At 37.9% G+C, this 24107-nt stretch overlaps 1 protein-coding gene across 4 annotated transcripts in view; it reads left to right on the forward strand.

The window, feature by feature from the left end:
* The window catches only part of il1rapl1a (interleukin 1 receptor accessory protein-like 1a), a 93116-nt gene that overhangs the window by 17905 nt on the left and 51104 nt on the right, over positions 1–24107 (forward strand). For all 4 annotated transcript variants that reach the window (XM_057336132.1, XM_057336131.1, XM_057336135.1 and 1 more), the window contains exon 3: positions 18764–19049. In XM_057336132.1, coding sequence (XP_057192115.1) covers positions 18764–19049 — 286 coding nt within the window. The remainder of the gene's footprint in view (positions 1–18763; positions 19050–24107) is intronic.

Raw genomic sequence — 24107 nt, forward strand, 5'->3', positions numbered from 1 at the left:
ACTTTGAGCAGCACAAACACACATCTCATCTAAAACAGCAATTCCTCGATGTGTTTTAAAGGATTTCACAGCTGTAATTGAACAGGGCCATGTTCTGATTGATTATGAAATATCATGCTCTAATTTTCTCCTGCATTGTGTGTTATGAAGAACTTGAGTTTGAGCGCAGATTAATAAAAAGAGATTTGAGAAATGAGATGCAGGAAAAGTCATCCTCAGTTACCCTGGAGAAAAAGGTACTGAAGAAATGCACACTTAAATTTGAATGAAAACTGATTCATGGAAGCATTCAACCACATTTCTTTCTTGTTTTTGTATTTGTAAAGACCTCTTCACACCAAGATCCTGGAAAATACACGGAAAATCTGTCCAGGAATTTGTCCCATCGTTAGATTTTGTTCATTCACACTGCCAGTGATTTTCTGGAATCTGTGCGTGCGTTCACACACGGCATGAAGACTCCGCAAAGACATGTGACGTAATATACTGCAATGTAATGTTATGTGATTTTTTTTGTCGTGAAAGTATTCTGTAGCATGTATTGTTGCCTTTTGCAAATGACAAAGACGTCAATTTTCAAACAAACGTTTTTATTTATATTTTTATTGGTAAATGCAGAACAACGAAGAGGAATGAGGCACAAGAACGCAATGTAGGCTATACGAGATTAAGCCCAACAAGATTAAGCTAAATTTAAGAATATAAAATGTCATATGAAAATAAATAAAAGCAAATTGTTCAGGCTTGTTCGGTGCAAATTTACACAGCCTTAATGAAAACATATATCGGAAATGCTGCGAAGTAAAAATTAGACAGTATTTTTTTTAAATAGCCTAACTGCAATACAAAAGGCACGGTGTAATCATTTTTCAGTAATGTGATGTGCAAAAATGTGAGTTTAAAAATACGTTTTTAAGAATTTAGATTTTGTAAGCATTTCGGGATAAACTCATGCAGATCGAATGAAAAACCTGTTAATAAAGCAGATTGCACATAATGCTATAAAAACCATAAATAAACACTTAGGTCAGTATATGATGATCATGTTTATGTTGTTTACAATGTTTTTGTTGAGAAAAACAAGCACATAAATGTTCCGGTGAAAGTTTGGAGTTAGTCTGTTAACGGTGTCTGCACAGAAACTCGAGCACGGCAGGTGCACACAGCCGTGTTTTAAAGGTTGGTAAGAGATCAAGTGCTGTGTATTTTCTGGTTAAAAGTTTGGATAAAAGTAATTTCAAGTTTAAACTGCGTTTAGAAGCAGACATCGCTATTCTCGCATCTGACCCTAAAGGACGTGGATTTACGAAATACATTCATGTGTTTGGAGGAGGCGTGGCTTTGAACGGCGAATCTCATAGAGGGTGGTATTATAATTTCAGTGCTAGCAGGCTAAAGTAGCACATTTCCAAATCAACCACCCCACCTTTAAGTTTGGTGATTAGGACTCATTCATCCATGATTTAGCTAAAGACGAATAGTATGTCATGGTCCTGCCTTCTTGTTCAGGATTTTCTAGTCTTGTGGCAGGATCGTGACAGATCCCTTATGTTTAGTGTGAGAAAGCCATGGGGTGTTTATCTTTTGACACTCCATGTGTTTTCTCGTGTCTCGTCATTGGCCCTGCCTCTCTCGTTTCCTGTATTACTTCCCGGCCGTGTTTCATTACCCTCACCTGCCCTGTGTTACATCCCTCGTTTGTATTCCCCTTTAAATAGTCCTCATGTTTCATTGTCCTGTGCTCTTGCGTTGTACCTGTACCCTGTACCTTGTGCTTGTGCTCATGTTCTTGTACCATTGTGAGTAATTACCTACATTCCTTTGGATTACGTTAACCGTACCTTGTCTCATCCTGTCCAGCCTTGTGTTTTGATGTTTTGTCGTGTTTAGTTTAGTTATTTTGTCCTGCTGTTTTTGCCCCTTCGTGGGAAGTATTTTGGTTTCTGTTTTTATATTAGTTCTGTCTTCGTTACCCCATTGTGGGTCTTTGTTTTGTGTTTCTTTATTTAATAAAAGTTTGTGTTAACCCCTTCACCTCTGGCTGCCTGCAATTGGGTTCTTCTCCACCACCCCCGTGACATAGTAGGCCTATTTTTTTGTTTTCGATTTACTAACGAACAAAAAATCCCTTAACTATATTTGTTTTCATAGCCAAATTATTTACAATTTATTATAGATGTGTGTCATCACTACATGGCTTTTACGGCATTGTTTCTGCCTTTTGTTCACACAGGGCACATTCCGGGACTGATCCCGTTAATGTTACTAGATCCACATTCTGGAATCACTTTTCAGATCAATCCGGGATGCTTTTGCGTTCTCGGAGAAGGCACTCTTGCAATTTTCTGGGATCAGTGGTCTGTGTGAATGGGGTTTAAGAATGTCTGGTAATTTTCTGATTCTGTTAAATAAAACAAGTAAACCTGTCAGATGTGATTTATTTATGGTAGATTTTATATTTAATTTAAAGGGATAGTTCAACGAAAAATGAAAATTCTTTCATCATTTACTCACTCTCTTGTAGAATTGCACGGTAGTATCGTAGTACCGTAGATAATGTTGCATATGGGCATTAATATTAATTTGAACACTTACATCTGCCTTTTTGCAGTGTTTATCTCCTAAATGAATGTGTGTTTTGAATGACTCGGACGAGATAATGATTCAAATTAGCATTTTGAACCAGTTGGTTAAATGATTCACTAACTCAGTGGAAAACTTGCAATGTATCGTTACTTCCGCTAACACTCCAGTTCATAAGGTGGCGGTAATGCACCTATAAGCTGGTTTGCCAACCACCAGAAAAACTCAAGAAAAAGAAGTTACTTCCGCTAGCGCCTCAGAATGGAGTTTACCAAGTCCCTTGCACATCTGCCACAAATACATCTAGATGATGTACAACGTCTTGCAGATAAATTTTTGCTAACGGCCAGATCAAAGCTAGAGAAAGCACACAAATTCTTTGTTGAACAGTACCTGTTTGATTATGAAGGTAAGTGTTTTGTTTTCTTTTTGTGTTAGCGAAGGTGCTAGGGTGAGTACTTGAATACGTGTTCTGTCAGTTTTTTTTTCACTGTTGTTAAATTCCTGCACGACGGCAAAACGGAAGTTCTTCTTCTTCTACTTCTTCTTCTTCTTGTTTGTTGCAAGATGGATGTTATGATACACTGCTTTGCGAAAAGGCAGAAGTTAAGTGACGTCATTGTGAAAAGGGCGTATGGGTACCTTCATTGTTCGGTTACCAACATTCTTCAAAATATCTTCTTTTGTGTTCTGCAGAAGAAAGAAAGTAATTCGGGTTTAAAATGACAAGAGGGTGAGTAAATGATGACAGAATTTTCATTTTTGGGTGAACTATCCCTTTGAAGTCATATGAAGTCTCAATGTCATGGGATCGATTTCCAAGAAATACTCAAATTGATCAAATATATAATGCAAGTCATTGTAGATAAGAGCATCTGCTAAATTAATAAATGTACTGTAACATATGTTAGGCATGTTAATTATTCTCACCATCATGTCTTTACTTTGATTAATGAAGTACAAAAATTTCACACTGATTTTCTTTATAAATCACATAAATTCCAATTAACTTTTAACTTAAATAAACTCTGACACACACACACACACATATATACTGTATATATATAGAAGTGTACATTCAAGGTGTCAGTCCATTCTCTCTCATTAAGCGCTCTGCAGTTCCCTTTTTTCTCTCTCTCAATCTGTTTCTGTGTTTTTAAATGCTAATGACGGATTAGCCAGTGCTGTGGCCTCAGGATTTTCTCTCTTTATTCCTGTGTTTGTTTCAGTTTTCTCTCTCTGGTCTCCCTCTTTTCTTTTCCTGTCATGTTACTCTGACCCACAGACCCTCTCTCTTTATGAGAGGCAATGAAAGGCTTCAAACATCAGAATAGACTTCAATCCCTCTTTTCTCCATCTTTGTCAACCGAAGGAATTTTTTCATTATGTCCTCTAAAGCTGTGAGAAAATGGCTCTCTCTCATTGGTTAACAGAGCCACCTGCTCTCACAACGAACCTGCTCGACCTCCGTCACTATGGCAAACTGCAGGCGGAGGTGAGCGGATGCGAGTTATGGGAAAAGAGTGGGAACAAACAGTCACGCTATAATCCAACAGAGACTTGTTTGAGGTTAGCGGTGATTTGAGAGGTCAAGGAAAGGTCAAAACGAAGGACAGTCTGAGAGACGCAGGGCGGCACGGTGGTTAGTCATGGAAATGTCCTTAATTTGCTTGATGCAATCAGGCTACGATAAATCTGAGGCAGACAAAGCGATTTTTGCAATCGAGAGAGGGGTAAGAATCCATGGGAACAGTAAATAAGAGAAGAAGTGCATTGTGGGAGATTAAAATCACTTGTTTGGCCCAAAACACATCAGCTCAGAAATATGGGCTACATAATGAGTTTATATGAATATACCTACTCAAAACAGCTATAACCATAAAGCACGGCAAAGCAAAGGAGCCCGGTTCTACCTCTTCCTCTCTCTCTCTCTCTCTCTCTCTCTCTCTCTCTCTAAGTCTCTACAGAGAGCAGTAGGAAATGGAAATGCACACTTTATGGGTCTGGGTGATTGGATTTGCATGGCATCAAGCCAGCACAAACACACACACGCAAACACACAAACGAAAGCGCAGAAAGTGTCTAAGAGAGAAGTGGTAACTCAAAGTCGACATGACAGTTTTACTGGGGTGCAGTTGCTCTCAGTTTCTAAAGCAAACAGCCATTTACTGTTGCACTAAATAGCGACTAGGGTTTGCCCTCAATATTGGAGAGAGAAATTACCGGCTTGAATTCAAGCAGGGAATTGGAAATTAGAAAGCCATGTTTGAGCTTCGTCTTAAAAGAATAGCTGTTAATGTGCAATTGGAGTGAACCAGCCAATCAAGATTGAACAAACTGAACGTTAGATTTGGCAAAGCGTGATTACATACCGTATCTCTCAATTACAAATAACCGTTTCATCTTTTAAACTCTCATTTTCCCATTAAATGGAAAATTGGACTCTCGAAATGCCCAGACCTCTTGAATTTCTGTCCGAACGCTTGTATTTATTTCCGAAAGCATTGAATTGATTGTAATTGCGACTGAAAACCATTTTTACCAACGTCTCTCATGTACAAATCCACTCAATTATTACCGCGGCACTCCAAATTGGCTTTAGACGCATTCGGTTTCCTTTGATCATACGTGAGCGCCTCTACAATCCTGCTCGAGTCTGTCGAATTTGACGCTAGCCCACCTGTGGCAGGATGACAGCGTGCGGCGTACTGCGGCTTCATTGCCTCTGATCACAGGTCTCTGCCAAGCCTTATTAAGACGTTGCAATTTAAGTAAGAGAGAGATAGACTCCATATTCCTAAATGGTTCTTTGTAAAAGCAGAGCATTTGAATTAAATGAGACACAATTGTTAATTTAATTCTACTGTAATTGACTCCAGTGGTCTGGTGTACCATGCTAATATCACAGAGGAAGACTGCCTTCTGGTCGAAAGAGCGAGAGAAAGGCGAAGAGTGACAAAGACGGTGAACGAGTATGAGGAGACCTCCAGGGACGATGTGACCTACAATTAGTGACAGTAACATGATAACTCAAGGCCAACAGCGGTCCATTAGCATATTTCATAATTGATTACGGGAGATCTTCGGAGGACGAATATTTATTCAGAGCTAGTTAGGGCCAATTTGAGGGTGAATTAATGAGGAAACAAGGCTTTAAAAGAGACCTGCGCTTTCTCTTCCTTCGACCTCCCGTTCCTTTACATTGTTGAATTATGCAGTTATGTAAATTCGAGGTTTATAACGGCAGAAGAAAACTAATTCCATCACATACGTTCAGGACAGGTGATCTTTCCGATACAAAACTATTATCTATTAACTATGATCACATTTCTGTTCTGCAAAATGTCTATTATACGTTTGAAATAGATTCCTACAAATTCTGTTTTATTAAGGAGATTTTTTTTCAAATGAAAATTACATTTCTGTCATAGTTACCTAATTTACAAATAATTCTCAACCAAATAAAAATTCTGTCATTTATTCACCCTTATGCCTTTCAAAACCTGTATATGTGTCAGGATTGGCAGGAGAAGAACCCAAGCGCAGGCAACTTGACACAAAACAATGAGTTATTACACGAAAACGTAAAACAAAAACCCACGAGGGGGTAAAACAACAATGACAAAGGAAATAATAATCACAGACTAAACGGGAACATAGACTAACTAACTGGACTAAACTAATACAACACTTGACAAAACTTACACTGACTAAACTACTAGACAATACCTTACAGGACACAGCGTGGGAACAGGCGATGAGGTCTTTGCAGACATGGAACAAAACGAACTCGCACAGGACAGAAAACACAAGGGCTAAACTAATACAACAAGTTTAGTAAAGGGAACCAAATCAAGAGGGGAACAGGTGCGGGGCATGAAATTATTAACAATCAATAATGAGGAAACGAGCGGGCGGGGACAAAGACGAGACCAGAGAGAGCGCAGGGCGTAAAATATGGTTGTGGACAAGTTGAGGAACTTAAAGTAAAAAAGATTCCACTGATGTACAACATCAGTTCCTCTAGATGTTAATCCCAACCTGTATGATTTTCTTCTGCTCAGTAAGACCAAACAAAAATTCAGTCCAACTCTATCCCCTTTTGTATTCCTTGAGAAAAAGAAAATCATACGGGTTTGGAACGACATGTGGTGTGAGTAATTAATGACAGACGTTTTTAAATGTTCTGCTCTTTATAAATCCCTAAAAATACAGTTTGCTCTTTTTCTCCCTACGCTGCCACACATGTAGGCAGTGTTTTATTTTGAGGTGTAGGCACACCAGTGTGATGTTCTTATCATGACCACACTGCTTGGAAATGCGTCTGTAGTTATGGAAACTCTGTAGTGAGGCATTTTAACAAGGTTCTTATCTAAGCAAAAGAAACCTACTTAAACTAATTCCCCACCTCCACCCACCTAACCAACCACACACACACACACACACACACAAGCCCTTCTCCTGAAGATGAGTGATTCCCAGAAACGTAAGAAGCAAGTGCACACGGAGAAGATTACAAGTGAAAGATTATTTCTCTTTTTATCTCCTATATTTTATTTGTAATGCGCTTAAAATTACCATCATATAACATCTCAGCATCGGTTCAGATGCAGTAATGGGAATAAAGCTATAGTTGCTTGCCTATGCAAAACCTGATGCTAGGGTTTTGTGGGTGGTTACCAGGTCATTGCTATGCAGTTGCTAAGGTGTTGTCAATGTTTTAAGTGCATTGTGTTGCAATTGCAACAATGTTCTGTTAGTTGTTAAAAGGGTTCTGGGTGATTGCTACATGGTGGTGTTTCACGGAACATTACTATTCAAATGATAACTAGCAGGTCCTTATATGTAGTTTTGGACTTTTTTTACAGTTTTATCCACAAGGTGAAGTTGTGTTGCTTAGAAAAAAATGTACAGTTCCGCAATAAGGCGCACAATTTATAGATATTGTTGATGCTGGTGTGAGACAATTAATGCACTGAAGTATAGTACCTTGTTTAATAGTATAGAACAAATCCCTAACTTAAAGTACGAGCAATAATAGTAGCGATGCTTGCCTTAGCATACACCATTAAAAACCAGTCAACATATTAGTAACAGTATCAATAACACAGTAGATTTAATTCCCTCTTCCTCTCAGGTAAATGCAGTCATGCAAAACATTGTTGTGACCAGGGAACACCAACGTCATTTGCTTCTAAATTCGTTTTCATTTGTGTGTGCGCACGCATTATATTTCCCATGAGGACTGCAGAGCGGAGAGAAGGAGAGAGAGTTGTTTGATCTTTAACAGGATTATTCATCGTCTTTTCCTTTTATTTATTTATATTCTTCCTTTATGAGCAGAGCATCTGGCCAGAATTTACACTATTAAAGCACACACACCTCACAAGCTGTGTGTGTGCGTTTGTGTGTGTGTGCGTGGAGGCGTAATTCCATGACCCGACAGTCCTGTTGCGTGATCAATACTGCGTTGAATTACACACGAGTCCTTAAGCCACATGTTTCAAGTAACCTCCGCACTGTCAGCTCACTCGCTCCCTCGACCCACACGCATACACGTATTACATGCACAGGTCAGCTCTATAGCGGCTATTTAAACTGGCTGAGGACTAGATATTTGCACAGTACAACATATACTGTACACCGGCGTGATTGAATTAATTCAAATGTCAGCAGTTTGATTTGTGGCGGAAAAAAAATTAACAGAATTTTCCAGGTTCAGTGCATGTTAAGGTCTATTGACAGCAGCTGTCCACAACAGCAAAAAAACTTGACGTGTCCTTTAGTTTGTAAAAACGGACAACGAATAAAATGCAAGTCTACAGGCAAGGCAATGGTAAACAGATAAAAATAACTTAATTGGCAATATCTTGAATTGGCTGTTTCTTTTATTCACCAATTTGTATTGGTGTGTATCTGTTGAGAGGTTATGTAGAGAGATATTCAAGTTGTTGTCCATATTAAGATGTTACAGTATATTGAGAGATGTTATTGTGTTGTTTCTGTTGAGATGTAAATTAGAAAAAGGATATTATTATCCGTTCAGGTGTGTTGTAGGGAGATGTTGTTGTTGTAGTTTATCTGTTGAGATGATATTGTGTATCTGTTTAGATGTTATATAGAGAGATGATGTTGTTATTGTGTATCTGGTGTTCGTGTGTATTGTAGAGAGATGTTGTTGTGTTGTGTATCTGTTGAGGTGTGTTGTAGAGAGATATTACTGTTGTTGTGTATCTGTTGAGACGATATGTCAAGAGATGTTATTGTTGTTGTGTATCTTTTTAGGTGTATTGTAGAAAGATGTTATCACTGTTGTGTATTATTTTGTTAAGATGTTTTGTAGAGAGAGGGTTATTGTTGTTGTGTTTTTGTTGAGATGTTTTGTAGATAGAGGGTTATTGTTGTTGTTGAGGTGTATTGTAGATAGAGGGTTATTGTTGTTGTTGAGGTGTATTGTAGAGAGAGGGTTATTGTTGTTGTGTATCTGTTCAGGTGTTTTGTATAAAGATGTTATCGCTGTTGTGTGTTATTTTGTTAAGATGTTTTGTAGAGAGAGGGTTATTGTTGTTGTGTATCTGTTCAGGTGTTTTGTATAAAGATGTTATCGCTGTTGTGTGTTATTTTGTTATGATGTTTTGTAGAGAGAGGGTTATTGTTGTTGTGTATCTGTTGAGGTGTATTGTAGAGAGAGGGTTGTTGTGTATCTATTCTATTCATGGGCCCGTTTCAGATAGGAGGTTTAGTGAAAACTCTTGAGTATATTAACCCTGAAATGAGGGAAACTCTGGGTTTTCCGTTTCAGAATTCGAGGTATGTCAAACCCGAGAATGCGGGGTAACTCAAGCCCGTTTCTAAAGGAGAGGTAACTTATACTCAGAGTCAGTAGCCAACTTACTCTGTGAACCTGAGCATTTTTATTAAACCTGTACCATTTTTCTTTACAGTGAATTAGATATATCAAAACATCATAAATCCTTACATCAATAACTTCAGCCATCGTGGCCGTGTATTACATCAGAGCTATTCTTTACCTTACATTTTCTCACAAATGGTAGTTTTCTATGGAGGATGAGAAATGACTTAATAAAGTATATAAATAAAGTGCATGAATAAAGAAATGAATAAATACAGACATAAATGCAGAAGTAACACTTTATAATAACTTTCATTAATAAATCATTAACAAACATTATATAATGCTTAACAAACCATTAGTTCATTATGTTCACATAGCTAGAAATATGAGATAATTTGCTTGTTAATGTTTACTAATGTAATTTTACTAAGCGTTATCTAATGATTAACAGATATTATTTCATGTAAATTGAAATGCTTACAAATATCATGAAACTTTCAATTCATATGATCATATGATCATAAAATCTTTAAATGGTTTTGACATGGTTTACAATGATTAAAAAATGTCATTTATAATTTTTTAAGAAACAGTATATAATGCTTAACAGATCATTAGTTAACATTTACATATGTCATTAAACTTTCAATTCATATGATCATGCACTTTTTAAAAATCTACAAAAGATTAAAAATCTAAAAGAAAAAACTTTTACATTTACAAATGTTGTTAAAAACTTCCTTGGTAATTATAAGTACTTCACAAACTATTAATTTAACCTATTATTTATTAATTCATAATCACAGTCCGTAAAGGTCACATATTTGTTCTTTGTTTGTTGTGAAGACTTCTACTATTTTGACATTTTAGCAAATAATTTAGTAATTATTTGTTCATGTTTTTGCAGTACTCAATCTAAAGTGAAAGGTTGCTTTTATCCAAAGCAACTTACATTGCATTATCCTATACATTTGTTTCGTGCGTTCTCTCAGGTCTCGTCTTTGGCCCCGCCCCTCTCGTTTCTTCATTCAGCTTCCCGCCTGTGTCTCATTACCCACACCTGTGCATTGTTATCTTCTTTGTTAGTTCCCTTATTTAATGCCTTTGTGTCTGCTGTCCTGTGCTAGTTCGTTTTGTACCATTTGCTTGTTTTGTTCGATTCCATTTGATCCATGTCTTTGAAGACGTTGTGTCTTGTTCCTGTCTGTAAGTGATCCCAGTCTAGTCTAGTCTAGTGTAGTTTTGTCAAGTGTTGTTTTAGTCCAGCGTTAGTTAGTCTACGTTCCTGTTTGCCTGTCATATTATTTCTCCTCGTTATTGTTGTGTTACCCCCCCCCCTTTTTTTCTTCCTGTGCATCACCCTGACAGATTGTAAATATGTGTCCCAAATGACCTGAATTTACCCTATTTACACATCTTTAAAAATCATTTATTAATCAATTGTTCATGTTTTTGCAGTACCCAATCTAAAGTTGACTATTCTTCATTTTTTTGAATGTTAATAAATGTTTACTAATCATTTAGGATCTTTATGGGCTTTGGACTTTTAAACATTTGTGTAAAGGGTGGTTAGTTACATTTAATGCTTACTAAAGGCATAGCACTCATTGTAATTTGGGTGCAAGGCATGTTTTGCCTCAACATTTACACTAGCATACAATTGTGTACAATTAAATAGAATATTCCTTGAATCATACAGCAACCAGAGAACCACGAAAATCTGACACCCTAGCAAGTGTCCTATACACCATGACGTCTCACACTCATCACTAGAGCACTGATGGCGAGATTATTTCTGTCGTTTCATTCATTTATTTATTCATTTTCAGTTTGTTTATTGGTACCTATTTAACTTAAGTCATTTTCAGCACATTAGTAAATCCACTGTATGCAGCGCGGAAAGTGTGCCTCGCTCTAAAGTGCTTTCTGCTGCCATGTTGCTTTTTCCTTTGGTACCGTTGCCATGGTGAATCGTAATATCGGAGCTCCACTGATCATGGCTTGTCGTAGTAAGGTAAGCCTACTCAGAGTTGATAGAACAAACTCAAATCAGCTGTTCTGAAACCAAAAACTCAAAGTTTCGCATCTCTGTGTAAATCAAGTCAGTGTTCACATTTTAACTTGGTGCTGGTTGAACCTCCTTATTGAAACGGGCCCCAGGTGTATTGTAGAGAGAGGGTTGTTGTTGTGTATCTGTGGAGATGTTATGTAGAGAGATGTTATCGTTGTTGTGTTTTGTAGATAGAGGGTTATTGTTGTTGTTGAGGTGTATTGTAGAGAGATGTTACTGTTGTTGTGTATCTGTTGAGGTGTATTGTAGAGCAAGGGTTATTGTCGTTGAGTATCTGTTCAGGTGTATTGTAGAGAGATCTTGCTGTGTATCTGTATGGTTGTCGCTGTGTATTTGATGAGATGTTATAGAGAGAGAGGTTATTGTTGTTGCTGTGTGTCTCGAGGCATTGGATCATGGTGGATTAGTGGTAATCTTGGCCAGTGACACTCCCAAATGGTGGGATCACTGAGCACAGCCTCTCAGTCTTTCTCCTAAACAACCTTTTAACAGCAGCTTCAAGCCATGTAAACCTGAGTTTTGTGTGATTAGCTCGCATATGCATACACAGACACACACATTTGATTGCTCAAGACAGTCAGTGTCTCAAACTGTCAAGTGATCATTAGTGTCTTACTTAAGGGACAGACACAAACCAATAAAACCCTCTTAGTAAGTGCACAGCGAGGCATGTGCTAATCTCTTTGTATTCAATTTCATATTAAAAAACAAAGCGTTTTAATGTGTAAATTCCTCATCACAAACGGCTCATTTTACTAATGACCCTTTAGACAAGCAAAAACTCAACCGGACCAGAATTCTAATATCCGTCTTAAAGCCAGGACCGTAATTCAACCTCCCTCAAACGTTTGAATGGTTTCAGAGCAGCCTTTTCCTTTACTGCCTTTAAAACCTCGAGAATTGCTTCAACACACACAATTTTCTCTTCTATGTTGACATGCCCTATTAAAAGAAAATATCTTGGAGATTGTACTTTTAATAGCCAGTTGGTTTCAGTTTATATCACAGCTAGGCAAAACGACAATTTTCTATTTGCTATCAGTTAGGGCTGCAGCTATCGATTATTTTAGTAATTGAGTATTCTACTGATTTTCCATCGATTAATCAGGTATTCGGATAATAAATAATTTCTTTATTAAAGAGAAATACTAAATATACAAGAGAAAATAATACAGGTCTCTTAAAATGAACAACTAAGTTGTTTCCTTTTTAGAAAAAATATTTTTTATTGCTGAAATTGCATACATTAATATCTGTGAAAAGTTAACCCATTTAATACATTACATTGCCATATTACATTCAAAATGCAATATAAAACAAATGTATAAATAAGAAACATTAATAAAAATAGAAAGGTATACAACTAACTTTGAATTTAGTTTATCTAAATTAGTTTTTTTTTTACTATCAAATAGTAATATATTTGTCCACATAAAATACCAAGTTAACCGGACTTTTATTTTGGCAGGTTGTCTGAAGACGATTTTTTTTAGTATGTCTGTTTCTTCACTCAAACCATAAAATGTTCATGAAATAAACTCTTAGAGCAACTCTGCAGATGAAGTCCATGTGTTCATGTCCTCATACAGCGCAGACGCAGACAAATTCATGAGCATCACGCATGTAGCACGTTAAACTGCAGTTCATTCACTCAGACACGCAGAATAGCCAGATGACATGTGTAAATAACAGGATTCGGCATCCACTAGTCCGCATCTAGTTTTATAGACTCAATGCAGCCGGACAACAAGTTTCACTCGCAAAACAGACTAAAACTAAGTAAAATAGCAGTTCACCATTTCAATAAGCTATCACTTATTTATCAGCATGAGAAATACGTGTGAGCGTGTGAAAAGACTAAAATGCGTGTGTCTCACGGTAAATGCGAGAGACTTGAGAGCCCTGTAACATGAACAGAGTTTAGCGGGCTGTGCGTTAGTAATAACGGTCCGTGGGGAAACGCAGTTCTCCGTGTGTACTGTAGTTAAATGGATTAAACAAAGCTTCGAGGCAACAAAAATTGCCTCTGATTTTTTGTAATCGAATTACATGAGTAACTTGAGGAATCGTTTCAGCCCTACTATCAGTAGCCGGTTGCTTTAGTCAGCTAATGATGGCGTAGAGCTTAATTTCACCAATCTTTGCTGAATACCTTTCAAGTTTCATCCTTTTAAGCTCCATTCTATTATGATTTATGTGCCTGAAAGTGTCTAAATGGGTGAGTTGTTTACTTTGTAATCAGTCTGTCTGTTTTCGTCTGGTTATGAATGTGATAGCTTGACGTTATCCTATCGTGCCTCCTAATTTTTCATGTCATTGTGCTTAGTGATGATGAATGTTGAGTTAGATACAAAGCACAAATTCCAATCGGACTGTTCATACTGAAGTAACATCGTGTTACACAATCTATTTCCCCATATTAAAATGGGAATTATATGTCGGATTCGGTGTGTTTAGCTATTCACATTGTCATCCTGAAAGATCTGTCACTTGTGAAGGGAGGAAACAGATTTGGGCCACATTCAGCTGCAGTGTGAACGTACTCCTGTGATACATGGCTTAGAAGGATGAAAGTGCACCGCTACAGAGACCTGAGATAGAATTGTGTGTGTGTGGATTGGTTTAGATGCAATTTGCATGAAAAGCATCCAAAATCTTAATGATTTGCAAGCTGGTTGTTTTATCTTACACAATGGGAAAGCGAGAGCATGCTCAATCAACTTCTCGTTCATTTTCTCAAGCTCCTGGTTTTCCCGACTATTTTAGTGCAGTAGGTTGCGCAGGATTGAGAACATGTGAATGTTTTATAGGCTTACATAAGGGACCTCACCCCAGAGACAACCGACCTCGTTATCGTTCATTTAGCAGTGAAAAACAAGCTAGATAGATGGGGTGGGGGTAGATGAGAGGATGAAAAGAGACCGGGGAATGCAGAGGGGAGAGAAGCATGTACATGCAGAGGAGCAGAGCATGATGGGATACATTTGAGAAGGGAAAGGAGGAGAAAGAGGCATTAGGGGTTCAGGGTTTCAGGTGCGTGAGTGATGCGAGCGTTCGGAGAGAGAGATGTAGAAGGTGGAAGTGAAAAAATAATGCAGTTGATTCCAGCATGATTCCATTTGGTTTCTTTTATCTGTTACCCAGAATGCCTCAGGGAAGCTTAGCTTGTTAGCATCGCTTGGGCAAAGAAATGTAGGATTCTTTGCTGGAGATAAAGATGAAACATCTCTATTTCCTTTTGCTTTTACCGTCTCTTCTTTTTTTTTTGCTTGCATAAAAAGGTCAGAGTTTCCTAGAGCAGTGGGGTGCCATGTAAATCGCACCTGATATTAGAGTAGAGACTTGTCTGTATGTATCTCGTGTATCCCTGCCCTCATACATCTAGAAATCATTGCATAATGTGCAGCCAACCAACGCGTGTTTTCATGTGTGTGTTTGAGAGCCACAGGCTGTGGTGTATGTGCATGTGTTGGAGTTTATTGGGTCAGTGAGTTCAGCTTTAATATGACTGACTGTGTAATACGCCCTTTTCACAATGACGTCACTTAACTTCCGCCTTTTGCAAAGCAGTGTATCATAACATCCGTCTTGCAACAAACAAGAAGAAGAAGAAGAAGAAGAAGAACTTCCGTTTTGCTGTCGCGCTGGAATTTAACAACAGTGAGAAAAAAAACTGACAGAACACGCATTCAAGTACTTAACCTAGCACCTTCGCTAACACAAAAAGAAAACAAAACAAAACACTTACCCTCATAATCAAACAGGTACTGTTCAACGAAGAATTTGTATCCTTTCTCTAGCTTTGATCTTGTTGTTAGCGAAAATTTGTCTGCAAGACGTTGTACATCATCTAGACGTATTTGTGGCACATGTGCAAGCCACTTGGTAAACTCCATTCTGAGGCGCTAGTGGACGTAACTTCTTCTTCTTGAGTTTTACTGTACTGGCGGTTGGCAAATCAGCTTATAGGTGCATTACCGCCACCTTATGAACTGGAGTGCTAACGGAAGTAATGATACACTGCTTCGCGGCAGCACGGAAGATGCGTGACGTCATGTGAAAAGGGCGTATTGCCTCATCTGTCTTTGACTGCGTTATTAGTGCGATGCATAACGGCCCCCTAGAAACAAGGTTGTTATACTTTTGAATTTAGGTTTTATTTCGATTTTCTTTTCAATTTGTCCTTTCCATTCACTTTGGTTTTCATTAGCATTCACTCTAAACGTGCACTTTTGTATATGACAACAAATATACTAAAAAATTGAAAAGTTTTTTTTTAAACGTTTCGCATACAGACATCTATCTCTGTTTACACGGATTTGCAAAAACGACAAAAAAAAATGTGTCATTATGCATGCCAGGCCAGTGATTGGCAGTGTCTCTTTGGTGATGTCATATTTTTCCAATAGTTTGCTTTTTCTGCTCCCCAAAATGCTGGGTTATGGCTAGAAGGGATACAGCTACCACTGGGCATGCACGCTTCAAGACCGCATTGCTGTTTCAGTTCATACTTTTTTAATTTTATTTTATTTTATCTTAATAATCTTTTTAGCATTTGTGATGCGATCTGGGAAAACTCAACACATGGTGAAATTTTACATATTACAGATTTTGATACCATAAGAAAGCTGGGTTCAAGCATTTTCCAAAACTACTCTTATTATGTTCATACCTTGTATGTAACTTTAGTTATGGTTATCCGAAGTCGGCTGATCGCTTTGATTTTCAGAAACAGAATAAAAACAGGTTTAAAGTTGAGCGATGAAAATAAAAGCACAACAGTCAATTATCACAAGCAAAAGTCCCTTTACATACTTTATTAACAATTTAATATAAAAACATTTCCTAGTGTTGAAATATATCAAAAATACTGTATGAAAACCGTTTGAATAAAGTAAAAGTAATGCTTAGCGTTAATATGAAAATGGTGTTGGAGAGCTATTTTCAGAGATGATAGACAAGATGTTATAGAATAATAATTGAATAAAAACCCAATTTTGACCAAAAATTGACTTTCAAGCTATTTTTTATATTCTTGAAAACGTCCCAGCGCGACATCTGATGGGTTTTTCCCAGATAGCATCACATTTACAGTTTTTTCAGTTACGATTTTTGTAATAATTAAAATAAAGTTTGTAAAAATAAAAATAATCTCTGGTCATACTACATGCTTTTTTACTTTTTTTTGCTTTTTTAGCGTTTGCTTTTTTTTTAGCTTCCACGTCAATCCACGCTTTATTACTTGATTAACCAAAAAATTCCTTTGTGTGAGTAAAGAATGGTAACATCTCCTAGATTTCAGACCTCAGCACCATGGACAGCGGCAGAGCAGGAGAACAGGGCACTGATAGAGAACATGATGTGATAACGGTTGAAGAGGTTAACAGGGTTTAGAGGCATCATTTCAGTCAGTAGTGTTACACCACCCTGATGCAAGACAGATGTAAGACAAAACAGCAGGAAAACAGTGAGATGGAGAAATGAAAGAGGGGTGATGTAATTGTCATATTAAATGTAATTTATTTGGCACATTCTGCTGAAAATTGTCCCATTTTGCATGTGTCATCAAATAAATGTTATTCACTTTATCTTATTTATGTAAAAGATTCAGCAAATTACCATCTATTGCCTCAGCGTTTTCATAAGTGACAATCGTCCCAGTCTTGTGTGATGTTAACAAAAACTCTTGAGGGTCGCAACAAAAATGAGCAGCGTGTCAGTAAGCATTTCTGCACAGTGTACACTATTTATTATCATACCTTTTAGCATAGGCGGAATAATGAGTGGACGTTCTGTCCTCCACAGCAGGAAGAAAGTGTTCTGTAATGGGTTTCACTTAATTTGAACACAATTGGGAAGTTATTACAAAGACGGATTTAGCTGCTTGTGAAGTTGGTCAAGGCCAGTGCAGTCAAGCAGCAACAGAAAGGACTATGTTTAATAAAAAAAAGCTTCATTTAGGGGATGTTACGCTGTATAATACACATTTATGCTCTATCATAGTCTCACCACTAGCATTACAAATGTGTTTGTTTGGCAACGGTCACACAAAGTGTCCATGAATGTTCGGGTCACAATTCACCCTTGAAACAGAAAAAAGGAAACTGAGGATGGATTAAGGGGATAGTTCACCCAAAAATGAAAACTTTTCATTATTTACTCACCCTCTTGTCATTTCAAACCTGTATGACTTGCATTGGTTTACAAAAGAAGTGAATGGGTACTGCGTTGTTTGGTTTCAAAATATCTTCTTTTGTGTTACACAGCTTTGAAATGTCATACAGCTTTGAAATGACAAGGCAATAATGACAGAATTTTCATTTTGGGGTGAACTATCCCTTTAAGGGTTGTAGTTAGTTCATTTTAACCTGTGAATTGCACACACTTGCTGTCTGACCTTTGAATTCTTTTTTAGATCAAGATGTTCTTCGTTGTCACTTAAAGGCCACAAATGTCATGTCACATTATCTTATGAACACGGGCTAAATAAAATACTGGTTTTGTAAGGGACACCCACATTACACACATTATTTAAAATTGTGGGGCCCATTTACATTTTTCTTTTTTTTGTATCTTGCACTGCAGTCACTCATTTGACTATCCCATCAGATTTGAAACGCTTTATATTCTTCATCTCCAGAGTTTCAAAAAGCAATTAACTGCTTTTATTACAAGCTCGTGTCATCTCTTGAGTACACACACACACACACACACATGCGCACAACCATCTCCAACACACGTATATACTTAATATATACAGTTAATTACAACAATGAAACACAAGTTGTCAGCGTATAATTACTTGCAGGGGTTAACCTCTCTATAGCAACCGAGCTTTAAAATGAGCTGTGACTCATGTTGACTTAACATCTCAATAATTATAAGATTTTCTGTTGAAAAATCTGCATTTCAATAGATCAGAATTTGCCTTTATCACAGCGGCTTACAGTATGTGTGTGTTTGCATCTAAAGCTTTGTGCTCCACTGGGATAAATTAACGATTGTTTATTGAACCTACAGGATCTGATGAGCTCTGTAAAAGTAAAATGTGTTTATGGATTAAATAAGGCCGATCAAATACAAACAAAAAAAGTGCCATCAAGGAGTGATTCCCCTCAAAATGAAATTATACATAAAATGTATAAAATGTTAGACATTTTGCACAGTGGCTTGTAGTGTCGCTTGTTTAAAAAAGGACAGTTTAATAAATTCTAAAGTTAAGGAGACTAATACCTCTTTCTGTCTGTCTGCAGTGGACGGCTGCACCGATTGGTCCGTGGACTATCTTAAATACCGGGTGTTACACGGGGAGCCGGTGCGGATAAAGTGTGCTCTGTTTTATGGTTACATCAGAGCCAACTACACCCAAGCACAGAGCATTGGACTAAGCCTCATGTGGTACCGGAGTTCTGGTTTGGGTCATGGTGACTTCGAAGAACCCATCTCTTTTGACGGGGTACGCATGAGCAAAGAGGAAGACGCCATCTGGTTTCGACCAGCCGAGCTGCAGGACGCCGGTCTTTACTCCTGCGTTCTGAGGTGAGAGAGAGCCGCATACACACACAAACACACACACACACACACACACACAAACACACACACACACACACACGTGCATGCGGGAACACTCGCATGCTTAGATATGCAAATCCACAGAGAGACACAAGCACACACTCTGCCTCTCGGACATTAGCTGGATTACGGAACATGGTTAACTTCTTCCTTTGATCTTTTTGATTGTCTTTCAAAAGCCTTCAAGATAAGTTGCATGCTGGGTAAAATGAGCGTGTGTGTTAGCAGCTTCGTGTATTGTGATTGTGTGTTTGCATCCGAGTCTTCTCATGGACAGTAAAACTGGAAATGAAATGTGTAAGAGACGGCAGAGGACAGTGAAACGTTCTGTCATCCATCAATCAAGTACTGACACTCCGGCACTCTCCCATAATGCCGCAGGCCACTGTCACACATATTAAACAGTCAAGAAATTCTCCAGGGTCCTCATTTGCTCAGGTTTCAACCGACTTGAGGTCAAAGCACATAATCTACTCATCATATTCAGTTTTGCATCACATAATGTCACTGTGCGTGTGTGTGTGTGTGTGTGTGTGTGCGTGTGCGTGTGTGTGTGTGCTTGAAAGACAGACGGAACGAAAGACAGGTGGAGAGAAAGGGAGTGAATTTTAAATACTCTGCTGCCTTAATTCGTAGCATTCCCTCAGGACAAATACAAAGTTTCACCATGCGCTGATTTTTTTGACACCTTGCACTGTAAAAAAGCGAGTACAGAAATAAAATGAGACACATACTGTATTCTTAAAATCTACTGAGATGCTTACCTAGCATTTTGAGACCTCATAGGTTCCGGCAAGGTGTTCACAGAAACCGTTTTTAACCACCGATTATAATGCAGATACATTCTGTCGGCCAAAATTAAAGTCAGCATCACATCACATTCTTTCCAGAATGTATTGCAACAATTTTAGTGCAAGGATTTATTCAATATCCAATATTGAAAGAATGTAATTTTATATGTATGTACAGATACTCAATATAGTATTAATTCATAATTTTTTAAAAGTAGTTCAGTCTAATTAACACCGTGTCTACACAGGACGTGACAGGTGCGACGCGACAACCTTCTTGTTCTTAAAGGGGTGGTGCAACGGTGTGTCATGCATTCTGACATCTTTACAATGTTAAACGTGCTGTCTTCTCATGCTTAACATGGTCAACTTGTCAAAAAACGAGTTGGGCATTTAAGCAGTATTTCTGTGCTCGATACACTCCCCTTGCGATCGTACAGGTTTCGTAAAGTTTTTTTTCTACATATAAAACTGTTTCGTAACAATTTTTCTTAGTCCCTTATTGGACAATTCTCCCGGAAAAGCACGCGGCACGCCCACGTGGCAACAAGGAGAGCAGGAGAAGGAGCATGCGCAGACGTCACTTTCACTTATGTGCAGGAGAGAGAGAGAGCATACGTTTGTGAAGTTCAGGTGTTTGTTTGTTCACTGCATTTGGGTGATGAATGTTATATAAACGGTGGATATAATGCTGGATTTGGAGATCGTTTGAAACTGATGTATGGAGCCGTCCCAGCGCTAAAAGATGCCGGACATGAACCGCATGTGGTGAGTGAAACTGGTGTCTGTGTTTTGTTTGCAATGGGTGTGCACGTGCTTTAGTTCACCCTACCCCTCCCCCCCGCACGCGCCGTATGCTTTCGGAAATAATCGTACAGCTGTATCTATCTTTTATAAATGTGATCAAACTAAATACTCTTCAAAGATACGAAGTATGCAATACTACTCTATAGGTACTCAAGATTAATATGAGATTGGCAGAAACCGTGTGTGTTAGGGTCACTTTAATGTGTTTGTCGTGCCGCGTCGCTTCCAGTGTGGTCAAAATGTAAAATTATAATGGATTCTAATGTCTTTTATCGTGTCGCGTCATGTCGGTCGCGTCCGGTGTAGACACAGTGTTAGAAAATGATGCCTGATAATACACAACATCGCGTACACAACATTATTTGCTTAGCAACATGTTAACATGAGACTCCTCCAAAAATCAGGTGCTGGTGTGAAATCTACTGTTACAATATATTTTATATTATGCAAAAAATGTATTTAGAATACACAGCCTTTTTTTAAATGAAAATGTTTAAAGGAAAATGTTTTGGGCCACATAATACTAAACACACCGTTGTTGCGGCATCTGCCGGCAGAGGCTTACTGAGGAAGATAACCAACAAAAACCCTCAAGAATCAATTGTGGGGCTTTTGTAACCCTTCATGTGAAGTGCCCAGAGTTACTGCCTGTAGAGCGTTTCAAATCTGTCACTTATGAGATTTCATTTGAGTTATGAGAAGCCTGCCTATGAAGGCAGTAGAAGGCAAAGAAAGCACAGTCATTTCTGGAACAGAGTTATTAAAATCTGTTTTTTAGGTTAGCAACAGGATATAGAGCTGTTGTTGTTTTAGCTTTGAAATGATTAAACTATATAAACATTCGTTTTTAGCATCATGCTGGTATGGTATAACAGATATTTTTAGTATCTTCATGGGTTTGTGAAGAGATAAAGCAAACTCATGCTGACATATGCACAACTGGAAATAATGACAGTGTAAAAACATAAATAATCCTAACAAAAGTTTAAAACATTTGCCATAAATAGGGCACAAAGAGAGAAAGCGTTGAGGTTATTTTTGCAGTTTTGTTTATGTATTTTACAAAAGGCAAGCGCATTGCAGGTTGCCGCCCCAAGCACTCTGTAACCATGGTAACCCGGTAGGAGGTGTGAGGTCATTACATTGAAAAGGTCAAATTTCGACCAATCTTATCAGCAGCTATTACACTCAAAGCCTTTGGACAAAGCAAACTCTATACTCCTTAAAATTGAGATACATTATTGTGAATGTGCATATTGCATTGCATTAGTATTACAGAGTGTGTATTTTAGTCTGTATGTTTCTTATATAGTGTATTTTATTTACATATACAGTATATTTTGTAGAATTGTTTGACAATAATATACTTAAAGACCCTGACCTTTGGTTTATCAAGAAACATGCATTTCAGACTTCCGTAGAGCCGTTACTGTATTAATTGCATATAGAATTAAAGTCCGGGTAAAGTGACATTAAAATATGTGTTCTGAGTTTGTCACACAACAGAAAAGTGTGTTATTGACCACCCAGCCAAATTTGAATGGAGAAAAAAACACCCAAGTAAATAAAATAAGTTATCAAAATCTTGGAAAAATAAGCAGGACTCTGCTCTCAAACGCTGGGGGCGTGTCTGCTGTTGGTGCTGAAGCCACACCCACTCGCATCGCTCAACCTGAGTCCCCTGAGATTTTTGAATTTTATTAAAAACGGAGTTTTAAGTTTACCCTTTTGGTTCAGCCCTCCACTACAGTCCCATTTCTCATGTGGCCCCTTGGGATTAATTGCACGCCCCTGAATTAGAGGAATATTTGAAAATGTCAAGAATAAAAAATTATATATACTGTAAATTATTATAATAATGTGTCTTAAATGACAGTGCGCAAATTTTTTGCCATTTTTTTTAATATAAAAGTTTAAAACACAGGGTAAAAGGAATTGCATGTACATACAGCAGTGGTTCTCAAACTTTTTCGTTGTAAGGCCCCCTTTGTGTTACGTGCATCGCTTTGTGGCCCCCCATATAAAGACGTATAATCTTAAACTTAGAATTTTAATTAAACCAAAAACATTCAGTTATACAATGCTGGAACCTCAATTCGTTTGGTTGGTGGTGTCATTTTTCTGATGTTTGATTGCATAAAATCTATGATAAATTTCATAAAATGCCACAAAATCTGTGGCCCCCTGGATCCATCTTGGGGCCCCCCAGGGGGCCACGGCCCCCAGTTTGAGAACCACTGCTCTACAGTATTTATCAAATTTCAGTTTGGAATAAATTCAAAAGATTTAATTTAATGTGCGAATAATATGCGGCCCTTACCAAGGATTCGAAAACATGATGTGACCCTCGAGGTAAAAAGTTTGCCCACCCCTGCTATATGTGAAGATTTTTATGGGAGGAATTTAATGTCCGTGAGAGTTTGAAACCCTGAGTTCGTGATTGAGCAGACGCCTGATGCTAGACGCTCTAGTGATAGGGGAGGGGCCATGCATTCTCGGACACTCCATTGCGTCATTGATCCACTGTTTTAGCCCTGCCCAAAAACCCTGAACAGAGAATTGGTGAAAAACTGTTTAACCGATTAACTCCACAAAGAGTCTTTGTAATGTGTTTCAGCAATACATTTCTAACATCTACAATGTGTTTAGAAACAATTCTCAGAATTCTCTTTACCCAGACTTTAAGTATAATTTTTTTTAACTTGTGTTATTTTATTTGAGTTTTTTGAAGTATAAAAGTTTTTTTAATGTGTAGATAAATTATTAAATCATCAAAAACAATGACAAAGAAAATAAAACATTTTTAAAATAAACCAGGTGTCCATGTGCCACCAAAAAGAGAACGCAAGAAAATTGTGGCACAAGTTTAAAGAAGATACTTGGTTAAAAGTGTTTAAAAATAAGAGCTGTGATGCTGTGTTCTGCAGGCATCTTGGCTTTGTTGTCTTGGCCAATAAAGTCTCATTTTGGCACCTGGAACTCCTTGTCTCAAAATACTTTGGAGACTACAAGGAGACTTTCCACAGTAGTCACTGTGTAGAGTTTTTTATGTGCTGGCAAAAATAGCATACACAGAGAAGAAACGATTTACTGTCACATTTTCTTAGATTTTTTTAACCCCCAAAAAAGAATATAAATTTGGGCTTTTGCTGGCACAAAAAAAGGATAAGTGGACCTTAGTAAAGTTCTATAGTGGTTTCTCATGTGGTTTATAGCAGTGCTGTACTACTTGAGTCCGGACTCGGACTCGAGTCCAGAATTGAGACGTTTTTCTGTAGTCCCGGACTAGTCTTGGACCCGTTGGTATCTGCACTCGGACTTGTCTCGGACTTGGTCATTGGACTCGCCAAATGTTCTAGATGGTCTCGGCCGAGTCCAATGATTTTTTCTCCTTCCAAACAAAACCATTGATGAAGCATATATGTTT

The sequence above is a fragment of the Triplophysa rosa genome, linkage group LG6 (assembly GCF_024868665.1).
Source record: "Triplophysa rosa linkage group LG6, Trosa_1v2, whole genome shotgun sequence".
Lineage (NCBI taxonomy): Eukaryota > Metazoa > Chordata > Actinopteri > Cypriniformes > Nemacheilidae > Triplophysa > Triplophysa rosa.